This window comes from Mustela erminea, chromosome 4 (genome assembly GCF_009829155.1).
Source record: "Mustela erminea isolate mMusErm1 chromosome 4, mMusErm1.Pri, whole genome shotgun sequence".
In the NCBI taxonomy this organism is placed as follows: domain Eukaryota; kingdom Metazoa; phylum Chordata; class Mammalia; order Carnivora; family Mustelidae; genus Mustela; species Mustela erminea.
Genome location: NC_045617.1, coordinates 111,595,740 through 111,608,343, shown reverse-complemented (window position 1 = coordinate 111,608,343; position 12,604 = coordinate 111,595,740). Strand labels below are relative to the sequence as shown.

General features: G+C 40.7%; 1 protein-coding gene across 1 annotated transcript in view; it reads left to right on the top strand.

Moving 5' to 3' along the window:
- The first annotated feature begins 1,000 nt into the window (after positions 1–1,000).
- LMBRD1 (LMBR1 domain containing 1) overlaps positions 1,001–12,604 on the top strand; it is a 133,404-nt gene continuing 121,800 nt past the window's right edge. Inside the window, exons 1-2 of the mRNA XM_032340379.1 lie at positions 1,001–1,265; positions 7,897–8,073. Of these exons, the coding sequence (XP_032196270.1) occupies positions 1,188–1,265; positions 7,897–8,073 (255 nt within the window). The 5' untranslated portion in view covers positions 1,001–1,187. The remainder of the gene's footprint in view (positions 1,266–7,896; positions 8,074–12,604) is intronic.

Below are 12,604 nucleotides of genomic sequence, written 5' to 3'. Positions count from 1 at the left end.
ACCACATTATGCCTGACAACTGGTGAAATAATCTATGTGACCACTTGGATTAGAGATGTCTCTATGCACTTGAACGAAACTATAGGAAAGAGGTTATCGGAGAAATGAATGTTCCACAGAAGAAAGTCATGATCAAACATTGGTAGGTCCAGAGAACATGAAGCCAGTTGATGATGGCACCAATTCATGTCAAAATCGTTCTTTCCTCTATTTCCTTCTTTCCTTTTCCCTTCTTCTTTTCCTACTTCAGGATTCAGCTACAAGTAGGTCTTAGGCTCCTAATGCCACCACATAATGCATCGTAAAGAGATGATAGGATTCACTCGAAGTTCTGTTTTGATTTACAAGTTATGTTTTTTTCAATTTAGTGGTTTAATACCGCCCCAGTGGTTAAGGACCCCCACTTCAGGAAACCCAGGCAAGTTATCCCAGGAACTATCCATGCCGTTGCCTCATTACGGCCTACCGCACAGTTTTGTTAATTTATGAATATTAAGAAAGCCTGCAATTTCACCGTGAATATGTTCACAAAGTCATTACTGAAATTCACAGTTATGTATAGTGCTAAGTAAAAAGGCTACAACATGATGTGCTAAGGCAACGTCCAGCCAAATAGTTACTCAGGTTGGGCCCCAATGCCAGCAGATTAGAAAGTCATTTGGTTTTTCTTCAGATGTCCATTCCTAGTGAGGAATGGAACCTAGTGAGCTGTGCAACTACAACCCAGTGAGGGTGCAACTACATGGTCCATTCTGTCTTAGACATTAGGCTGAACTTCCTTTCCAGGAGGGAGTCAAAACTCCTTAATGTTGGCTTGAAATTTCTAGAAAAAACCCAATCCAGGCCCTCGTGGAGTCCCCTCACTTTTCCAGCCCATCCGCTTAGTCCGATTCAACTATTCCAACGAGGCTGCTGTGCTGTACACCACCACCCTCGCAGAGTGCCTTCTCATCACCTCCCGAGCAGGCAGCGCCGTGACGTCACGGCGTCGCGGGCGCGCCCCGCCCCTGCTCGGCTCAACGCCAGGGGACGCTCGAGGGCTGGGTCGCCTTGGCAACTACTTGCTCCGCCCCCTCAGGCCCTTTAACCTTTAGGGTGCACGGGCGCAGAGTCCTTCGCACTCTTTCCCCTTTCCCCCTCCCCTTTCCCCACCCCCTGTGCCCCGGGAGTCAGGGCCGGAAGTGAAGATGGCGGCGGCGGCGCCCGGCGGCGCGGCTTCGGCGGAGCTGGTGATCGGCTGGTGCATATTCGGCCTCTTACTACTGGTAGGGGAGGTACTCGTAGTTTTCCCAGTGTTTGGACTGGTGGAAGAGAGGGAGGGGCCGGCCCTGTAGCTGGCCTTTCCGGGCCCGGGAGACCCTCCTCATTCCGCCCCGCCCCCGTTATAGTTTGGACTGTGGCGGAGGGGCGGGGGGCGCGGGGCGGGGGGGCACGCTCCTCTGTTCGGGGGCGGGGGTTGCCCTGCGAGTGGGGAAGGGAGGCACTGATTCTCTGATTTCCGGCCGCCTTTCCTGTCTTTTCCCTGATGACGTCTAATGTCGCAGGTTTCCGTTCTCGAAACTCTTGGCCTTATCCCTGACCAGGGCACCGGGACGGGTGGAGTTTGGGGACGGTGGAGACCCTGGGGGTGGAGAAGGGAGAAGTAGCCTCTAAGTCCCCACGTGAGACGTGAGCACGAGGTGTGGGGCAGCAGCGCCTGATCTTCGCAAGTTCAGTAGCCGCTGGCCTTGAGCTGGAGGGGGGCCTCTTTGCTTCTTGAAATGGGTTTTGTCCGTGTTCCTTACCCCTGGGGTTATTGAGTCTCCAACCTTCTCTACCCATTGTGCGATTCTGCCTTGATGACGTGAGGTGTTCTGACTTCCAGGTTTCACATTCCTTTCGAGTCTTTTTGATGGATGTAAAAATTTACGCAGGGGAGAGATCTGTAGTCCTTTTTACTGCCAGTATCAGGGTGTATATACTACAGCCTTTCAGAACTCAGGTGCTTTCTTTCCCTACCATCTTAATTCTGTTTATCTAGTGATCAAAACGTGGGCCTCAGTAGCCCCAGTGGCCTAGTTTTTACTTCCTTGTCTCATATTAAAACCCTTGGATTTATTTTATTTGGGGGTTCAATTTATTTCTTTCCATACCCTTCCCCATTCTTGCCCTCTTTCTTCATTGTCTTTATCCTGTCCTGTTGTAGCTTTGTGACCCAGAGTATTTTGCTGCTTTGCATTACTGAAACAAACAAAAAACAATCAACCGCCAAACACAGAAATCAAGGCTTGTATTTGTTAGATTCCACTGCAGTGTCTGCAACCTAGGTAGTAAGTGGTGTGTTTTGCTGGTAAATGTTTCCGCAGAAACTTTTCCCCTGACCAAAAAAAAAAAAAAAAAAAAAAGTGTGAAAACTTATGGAAAGTTATCTCTTGCTACCATCACTCTCCCAGAAAATAATACTGCCTTTACACTGCAGCATACTTTACTCCTCTTAGTGGAGAAAATGGAAACAGTAAAGGGTGGCTGGCCTTGGCCCCAAAGCCCATCCAGTCCTGTACTTGAGGAGGTCACTTTTCAGGCCATTATATACGGTTGGTTTAGGAAAAAACACATGAGTATGTAATGAGTATCAAAGTCTAGTGGGAGTATCTTGGCAGTTATCAGTTAATTAATGTTTAATGTCTGTGAGTCGTGCTATAAATTGTGGGTGGATGGAAACAAAATGGCCTTTAAGAGAGCCTGAAGAGGGGCACCTGGGTGGCTCAGTGGGTTAAAGCCTCTGCCTTCAGCTCAAGTCATGATCTCAGGGTCCTGGGAATCAAGCCCCACACTGGGCTCTCTGCTCAGCAGGGAGCCTGCTTTCCTTCCTCTCTCTGCCTGACTCTCTGCCTACTTGTGATCTCTCTGTCAAATAAGTAAAATCTTTAAAAAAGGAAAAAAAAAAAGAGAGCCTGAAGATAATGGGAAAACAAAAATTACTTTTTTAAAAAAGATTTATTTATTTATTTGGTTGGGGGCAGAGTGCAGAGGGAGAGAGAGAAACTCCAAGAAGACTTCCCGCGGAGTATGGGAGTGTGGATCCCCATGCCCTGCTAGATCCCATGACCCTGAAATCATGAAATCCCAACCATAGCTGAAACCAGTAGCAGGTGAGACGCTTAACTGACTATGCCACCCAGGCACCCCAAGAATAAAAATTCTTAAAACAGGTATTTTAAGTACTGAAAACCAAAGTATGATTATATAAATGAGCTAGGACTTGAGAGTAGAGAGCAATGTTGGAAGGAAGTGGAATTGAGGTAGACTTTGGATAGATGAAGAAGGGAAGGTACTGAAGTTGGTGATAGTATAGAAGGAAAAGAGAAAATGAGAGGGGAATTAAGGAGTTTGAAACTAGATGTTGGAGCAGAAAAAATTAGTAATAAGGGCTATTTAATTTTCTGCAAATTTCTTTAATTCCTGGCATATTAGAAGAGAGCTAGATTCTCATGTCTGCTTGTATATTCAGTTTTTTGAGTGTTTTGGTTGAAGTAAATGAAAAATATCCTATGTTAGTGGTATGTACTTGGAAGCAGAGGAGTAATTTTTAGGTAACTGTGGATGTTGTTAAGTACTACACCAAAACTCAGTAACTGGAAACTTTCTAAAGGTTAGTTGAAACAATGGAATCTGAAACCCTATCATTAAACTTTTCATTCTGTTACGTTAAAATTTGTTGGTCCATTTCACACTTTGGATCTTTTGCCCATGCATGGTTTTATAACATGAAGCATTGATTATTTAGAAAATCTGGTTCATTGAGTTATGCAGATATTCCAAATATGGATATATTTCATTACATAATAACAAAATATCCCATTCATTATATTACTGATCTTGTCAGAAGAAATATCCCAGAAATAAGTATTGAGAAACTGTCAGCTTTGCCATAATGGATACAAGTTTTCCAAAATTCTGAGTTTCATTGAAAGGTTGAAATTTTATCATTGGGAACGGATACTGTCAATTGTTTTTTGTGAAGTGATAGGTTCCCATTGTTCATTTCAACAAAATATGCCAGATATCCAAATCTGAATAACCATAATCACTTGTACTTAAAAGTGATATTCCTTGAATAGAATGTCTTATGTGGCTTTGGTCATGCTTTTCCTGGAGACAGCCATCACACCTTGATGTGCAGCTGGAGAACTCCAATGCATACTTCACCATTTCCCCCATGGAGTATTGAAAAGATTCAAGGGTTGAAGTTCAATAAAGTTAATTTTTACAGCTTCATTAAGATCATTCTTAAGTTGTGTGTGTGTGGGGGGGGTAGTGAAGTATATAAATAACTACTGGCACAATTTGGTGCCATTGTCTTGATTCATGCTTAATTTGTCAGCAGTTTTACCACCGACTTACGCAGCATGGGTGCAGGTGTCAACATAATGAAAAAGGCAAATGACTTTTTAGTATTATGAGCATCGTTTTCAATTTGTAAATCCTTGGAAAAGGTTCTGGGAATGCTAGGGGTTGGAGGACTTCACACTTTGAGAACTGCTGCCAATAATCTACTAAAGAATCAGAACACTAAGATTGACTACTTGAGTGATCCTGGGCAAACAGAGTGGACTATACAGTGTCTTCTGCCACATGGGAAATGGTTAGGTTTGGTCCTTCCAATTCTATAATCTAACTTTGTCTCTTTTACGAAATCTAAGGGTTTCTTCCTAAGTCCTCCAATTACATTCCCTTTTGCTATATAAGACAGAGTCTTCATTACTGTAAAGCAAGTTTATTCTTGTTAATCATCACTTGGGAACTTGTTAGAAATAGTAAATATAAGACCCTAGCCTCCCTGAATCAGAATCTGCAGTTTAACAAGATCCCAGGCAGTATATATGCTCATTAGTTTAAGAAACATATATTCTCATTCCTACCTCTGCCCTAGTCATCAACCTTGACTGCTCATCAAAACCAGGGAGTTTTTCAAAATCCTAATACTCAGGCCAATTAAATTAAAATTTTGTGGGAGGGACTGGGGCTTGCTCTAAACCTTTCTTTATGATTGTTAGCAAAATTACATATTTCTTTTATGAAATGCTCCTAAGATGTCCTTTCATATGACATTTGGTTCATATATATGGACATATGCAATTCATATGACAGTTGCTATTTGGGAAGCAGTTACTGTGGCCAGGCACTGTGCTATAAACTCTTTACATCTTATTTAATACTTATAACCTGCTATGACGTATTCTTATTACTATTTTATAGACAATGACATTTGTTTTATTTTATAATACAGTAACTACTGATAGATTTAATATATAAACAAAAAGCTCTTTGGGGTTCTCAGTTTTAAAAATATAAAGGGATTGTGAGACCAAAAAGTTCAAGATCCTTTGGCTTAACTATTTTGGCTGGTTGCCCTTTCCCTGCTTGTCTGCCTGGTATTGGCAAACAGTTTCTTCTGCAGTAATACCTATCACTTTAAACTTTGTAAAAGTGCAGATCTTTTTGAAATCCATCAAAAAAATTATTGAATACTTTGTCAGGTTCTGCTAAGGATAGAATGATTAAGCTCAGCTTCCAGTGGCTTCAGAATAATTTGAGGAATGTTTTAAATATTTGTGAATTCATTAAAAAAGTCCATTAAAATATTAATATAAATTTGTGAGAAAATAATTTCCCCAAACTAAAATAAATTAGTAAGTAGACAGAAGTTGAACCTAGGTCTTTTTTTTCTTCCGACATTGGGGTTCCAAAGTTTACGGTCTGTTCTTTATTTTTTCCTGCTGTTCTGACACCGGCTGAAATGTTAGTAATATGAAGGAATTACATGAAACAACCTAGATAGATTTAAAATAAATATTGATTTAAAACAACCTAGATTTAAAATCTTAAGTGAAAGAAGCTATATAGGAACACTCAGAAGACCATACGCTATATAAGTACATTATGACATTCTGGAAAAGGCAGAAGTTATAGGGACAGATAATAGTGATCATCAGGGGTGGAGAGTAGAGAGAGGGGTTAACTACACAGGCACAAAGGGGGATTTTTCTGTGGTGGTGGAGCTGTTCTTACATCTTGATTGTGATAGGGGAATTTGGAAGCTGTGAAACAAATTAGCTGCTGTTGTTAGTTGCTCCTGAACTAGGATACCCACAAAGGAATGTTCAAGAATGAAAGGACAAAACAATACTTTTGTCTCAGAGCTCTTAATAGAGTTTATTTAAAGCAGTGGTTCTCTCTTATGGCTAAGTAATATTCCATCGTCATTTGCCACAACATGGATGAACCCGGGGCGTGAAATAAGTCAGAAAGAAAGACAAATACCATATGAGTTCACTTGCAAATGGGATATAAAAAGCAAAACAAAAAACCAGAAACAGAGCCATAAATACAGAGAACAAACTGTAGGCTGCCGGAGAGGAGGGGATGAACAAAATGGGTGTGAAGGGGAGTGGGAGGTACAGGCTTCCAGTTACGCAATGAGTAAGTCGTGAGGATGAAAGGTACAGCATGGGAGTCAGTGATACTGTAGTAATGTGTGGTGACAGTTGGTAGCTACACTTGTGAGCATGGCATAGGGAGTAGAATTGTGGAATCACTATGTTGTAGGCTTGAATCTAATGTAACATTGTTTGTAAACTATATTTCAATAAAATGGGAAACAAATAGCGGTGGTTCTCAAGTTTGGCTCAGATTGGAGTCCTCAGGCTTTTTTAGTTTTACTTTTTATATATTTAAGATTTTATTTATTTGAGAGAGAGAGAGAACATGAGCAGGGGTGGTGGGGGGTGGGGACAGAGGGAGAAGTGGACTCCCTGCTGAGCGGGGAGCCCAACATGGGGCTAGATCCCAGAACCCAGGATCATGACTTGAGCCTAAGGCAGTCGCTTAACTGACTTAGCCACCCCAGTGCCCCTCCTCAGGCTTTTAAAGTGCTGTTGCTTGGAGGAGCTTTACTCTGAATTGGTTTGTGGGGATGGCATTAAGGGTATTTAAAAAACTGCTCAGGTGATTGTTACACAACGTAGGCTAAGAATTACTGATTAGTACCTATCTGCAATTCCCTAAATTTGAGTAGAGCAGAGCTTTTTAAAATGTAGTTCCTGGACCAGTAGCAGCCTTACCTGGTAAGGCTGTTACAAATACAGATTTTCTGGGCCTGCTCCAAACGCCTGAATCTGAAACTGGGTGTGGGTCCCAGCATTCTCTACTATAATAAGCCCTCCACATGATTCTGATACTCCCTAAAGTTGGATAATTGCGAGTAAAGTCCTATACTCCATGTTAGTCATTAGAAAGGCATTGGTAACTAACAAGAGTACCTGGTGGATTAGAGGTTGTCATCCTTAATACAACTGCTTGTATTTTTATCGCTGGAAAATTCCTTGCAGTGCATGTGTACTTATTTTAAATGTTCACTTTTCTTTGTTTAAGGTCCTTTAAAATTTGAATTGTAGTATAATGTGTTAATTGCATGGTGATTATCGGCAGTTAATCTTTAGCTGAATGGTATTCTTAAACTGTCAAAATGGGTCAGAAGTTAATTTCACTTCAAGTTATATTCTGTTAGGTTGGAGAAATCTGTACGTAAAAACTATTCAAAACTAATTAAAACTATGATGTTGCATGAAAACATTAATGAGGTTCAATGAGGATATATGTAATTGAGCATTGTTATCAATAACTTTTGTGTGTGTATGTGTCTTTGCATCTAAGTGGAGTTGTGCTGCTTTCATGAAATGGGCTTTGAAAATTTATAAATCTTGCACCAGTTTATAAGAGGTAGTACACCTTCCTCACATATCTAAAAGAACCTTCATTTGACAGGTTCCCATTGGAAACTTTCAAGCACATACTATCCTCTGTGTAGAGAATACATAGGGCAGTAACAAAACATTTCTTTCTGTTCTCTTTCAGGCTATTTTGGCATTCTGTTGGATATATGTTCGTAAATACCAAAGTCAGCGGGAAAGTGAAGTTGTCTCCACCATAACGGCAATTTTTTCTCTGGCGATTGCACTTATCACATCAGCACTTCTTCCAGTGGATATATTTTTGGTTTCTTACATGAAAAATCAAAATGGTACATTTAAGGTAATTACTGTCATACTATGTGATTTTTTTTTTCCCCCTTTCAAGTTCTTGGCAATTAAGTGTTTAAGTTTAGCAGTCCAGTATATATTGTGCTTTTATTGTTGTCTCCAGGGAAAGAATGCAAGTGGAAATGCAGCATAGAAACTGAGAATGGGACAACCATCATGGAAGACTAGAAACAAACTGTTAATTGACTTAAGAACTATTAATTCACCAACCCTCCAAATGTGAAGAATCCCTTTTGTTGATCTGAAAATATATTAAGTAATCGCAATAGTTTATTTTTGTGTCTCTTACAGCTCCCTTGAAGTTTGAGTTGATTTACATTAATGCAGTAAAATAAATAATTTAGCAGGGCTTTTGTTAGTGGTGGATCAAACTCTCAATATGTTTCATATCAAGTACTTTGAGTCAGTATGGTATGCAGAAAAGACCACTAAACTAGCTGGGAGTTACAAGATGTGACTTCTAGTCTTAACTCTTTACTGTCTAGGCTGTATCTTTGGCTAAATTAAGTTTTCTGGACTTCAGGTTTTTCATTTTTAAAATGAAGGGTGTTGAACTGGAAGGTTTCTGTGTTCCCTTTCAATTAACATATTTTTAAGTTTCTTTTTTGGGGGGGTTTCCTTTTTTTATTTAAATTCAATTAATATATAGTGTATTATTAGTTTCAGAGATAGAGTTCAGTGATTTCATCACTTACATAGAACACCCAGTGCTCATTATATCATGTGTCTTTCTTAATGCCCATCAACCAGCTACTCCATCTGCCCACCACCCTCCCCTCCAGCAACCCTCAGTTGGTTTCCTATGCTTAAGAGTCTCTTATGGTTTGTCTCCCTCTCTGATTTCATCCTGTTTTATTTTTCCCAGGTTTGTTTCTTTTACTAACCAGAATCATACCGTGTGTATTGTTCTTTGATGTGTTTGTTGGAGATGTTCTCAGCCTAGCACACTCCTTTTATCCATCATATATTCCACATAAGTAGTACCGCTGTTTTTGGTTGCTTCGTTCTGCTGTTATAATTATGCCATATTTTGTGCACAGACTTGAGCACAGGGACTGAAATTTGAGGGGAAGAGTGCCAGTTTGAGTGCTTGGCAATGTGAAGTGAAGGTATGCTGACTTGGCATTGATCAGGGGGCAGGCCATGCATGCTGACTCAGGCAGGAGGGTGGCTGGACTATGAATTTGGGACCCACAGACTGATGGTATTATGTGTGAGAGAGATGTGGCTCATTTTGCTTTTAACTTTTGTTTTTCTGGGAAACTCTCTCCTATTCTAAATGAAAGCCTTCCTGGATAGAGTATTCTTGGCTGTAGATTTTTACGTTCTAAAACTTGGAATTTATCATGCTGCTTCCTTTTGGCCTGCAGAGTTTCTGCTGAAAAACCCACTGATAGCCATATCGGGTTTCCCTTGTATGTCACTTCTTTCCTTTCTCTTGCTGCTTTGAAAATTCTTTTTGTCTCTACTTTTAGCCATCTTATTTACTTTGTGTCTTGGTGTAGAACTCTTTGGGTTGGTTTTGTTGGGGACTTCCCATATCTGGATTTCTCTTTCCTTCCCCAGATTCAGAAAGTTTTCAGCTATTATTTCCTCACAAAATCTTCTGCCCCCTTTTCTTGCTTTTCACCTTCTGGGATCCCTATCTTGCAACTGTTGTGCTTGACAGTGTTGCTGAGCTCCCTGGGTCTATTCTCATTTTGTGTATTTTTTTCTTCCTTCCCGTCTGCTCAGCTTGATTACTTTCCATTACTCTGTTGTCCTCCAGGTGGTTGGTGTTCTTCTACTTCCTCTTGTTTATTATTTATTCCAGGTAGTCTATTTTTATTTCCATTTAGTGAATCCCATAGCTCTTATTGGTTCTTTTTTATGTCTACCTTCTCTTAGTAGAGGATCTTATAGAGGTTCTGCACTCCTTTCTCAATTCTAGCAAGTATCTTTATGAGCATTGCTTTAAATTCACTATCAGACATATTGCTCATCTCCATTTCACTTAGGTCTCTTGCTCTTATTTTCTTCCACTCTTTAATTTGGGACACATTCCTCTGTCTCCTCATTTTGTTTATTGCTGTCTCTATTTCTCTGTGTTAGGAAAATTAGCTATGTTTCCCGCACTTGAGAGTAGTGGCTTCATGAAGAAGAGGTTCTGCAGTGTAATGTCTCCTTTTCACCAGAAAATGGCGCTTCAGGGGAGTCTCTGATGTGTGTACGAAGATGTCCTACCGTTGTGGTGGAGCTGTGTTTGCCTTCAGTTCAGCCTGCAATGGCTCTTTGCCGATTGTGGGCAGAGTCTGGTGCTGGTTGTGTTAGTGGTCCAGTCTGGGGCTGCCTTGGGCTTGAATTGAGTAAGACCAGGCATTTACCATAGATGAAGTAGCACCAAACTCAGGCACTTTCCCTGTGTTGTTGTCCCACCCACCCCCCCAACCCCCCCTAGACCCCTGCCCCAGGGAAGGTTTTGTTGGTGGGCGGGGCCTGCAGTTTGACCAGCTGCCTGCCCCCAGCCCACTGTTGGGCTCATAGTCAGACTGGTGTGTGGTTATCCTCCCCTCTCCCTGGAGCAGGACTCACTTTGGGGTGGTGCTGACCATTGTCTGTACTGTGCACACACTGCCAAGCTTGTGGCACTGCTTTGAGGAGATCTTGCCAAGAGTGATCAGAGGGGGTGAATCTGCCTCTCTGTGGCCTCTTGTCTATGTCAGGCTGCAGAGAGTCTGTTCTACCAGTTTTCTGGTTATTTTCTGGGTTACTTATGCTCATGTGGGTGTTCTCTAGATGGCCATGTGGCAAGAGGTGAGTGCAGGGTCCTCCTACTCCACCATCTTCCCAGCAGCCGCTTTTAAGTTTCTTAATAGCTTAAGTTTCCTTTTTTTTAATAAGATTTATTTATTTATTTGAGAGAGACAGTGAGAGAGAGCATGAGAGAGGAGAATGTCAGAGTGAGAAGCAGACTCCCATGAAGCGGGGAGCCTAATGCAGGACTCGATCCGGGTGCTCTGGGATCATGCATGACCTGAGCTGAAAGCAGTTGCTTAACTAACTGGGCGCCCAGTAGTTTAAGTTTCTTGATGTAGGAACTGTGTCTTCTTTATTGATGTATCCTAGGTGTTTAGCACAAAGTAGATACTTAAATACTTGAATGAAATATTATTTCAGATAACTCAGTGTTGCCTGCTTCCAAAATAAGTTCCTGAATTGAGCCAGTTGGACTTAAATTAAATTTTTTTTTTAAGATCTTATTTATTTATCTGGCAGAGATCACAAGTAGGCAGAGAGGTAGGCAGAGAGAGGGAGAGAAGGGGAAGCAGGCTCCCAGCTGAGAGCCTAATGCAGGGCTTGATCCCAGGACCCTGGCATCATGACCTAAGCTAAGGCAGAGTCTTTAACCCACTGAGCCACTGGACTTAAAAAATTTGAAAACATTTTTGTAGTTAGGTTTAGATATATTATGATTGCTGTGAAAATTAGTTATTTACTGTACTTTACTAATTTGCTTATTTATTTATTTTTAAAAGACTTCATTTATTAGAGAGAGAGTGCACGTACCTTCCCTTTCTGGGAGCATGAACAATGGGGGGCAGAGAGAAAGGGAAGAGAACAAACTGACCCACTGAACACACAGCCTGAAATGCCGGGTTCAATCCCAGCATCCTGAGATCATGACCTGAGCCCGTCAGGTGCTTACCCAACTTAGCCACCCAGGCACCCCAGTTAGCTCATTTATTTAGCAAAGTATTAGTTGAGCACTTAGCATGTGCCAAGTGCTGTATGAAGATAATAATTAACATCTATTGAATATTTACTCTGTCAGATCCTGTTCTCAGTGGTTAATAATATATTACCACTCTTTAACCTCCCAAACAACCCTGTGAGGTATAGTATTATCCATGTTTTTACGGAAAAGAAACCAAAGTCTGGAGAGGTAAAGCAACCTCTTTAAGGTTATACAGCCTATAGGTGTTATAGCAAAGATTTGAAGCTCTGCAATCTGGCTTCAGAGCTCTTTGTTCACTAGATTATATATATATATATATTCTCAGTGGGTACTATAAAGATACAGAGATAGATAGATCTGATATAGAAGTTGTATTATCCCTTCTGTAATTATTGATTGAATAGGAGATTTCTTCATTTTGAATTTATAATATTTGGTTTGTTTAGATTTTGTAGGGGAATATGTTTTTTTGAAATTTCTAAGTATTTTCATGAAATTTTGAACTTTCTCTTGGATTACATAGTTGTTTGGGACTATGCTTAAATTAATAGTCACTGGGTACTAATTTTTGTTTTTTAGTTTGTGAGATGCAGTCTACTTGGTTGAGCAAGAGTTTGAGAATTCACCCACTACGAAAGCAAAACTATTAACCTGTAAAAAATTAGGGCACATGTTTTATTAACTGTTCCCTAAGAGAAGAAAATGTATAACTGTAGTTAATGTGCTTATTTTATATTTGCTTATTGTAAATGTGGTACCAATAATTACAAGAGAAAAATGTTAGTTTTTTCCTCTACTTATTACAGAC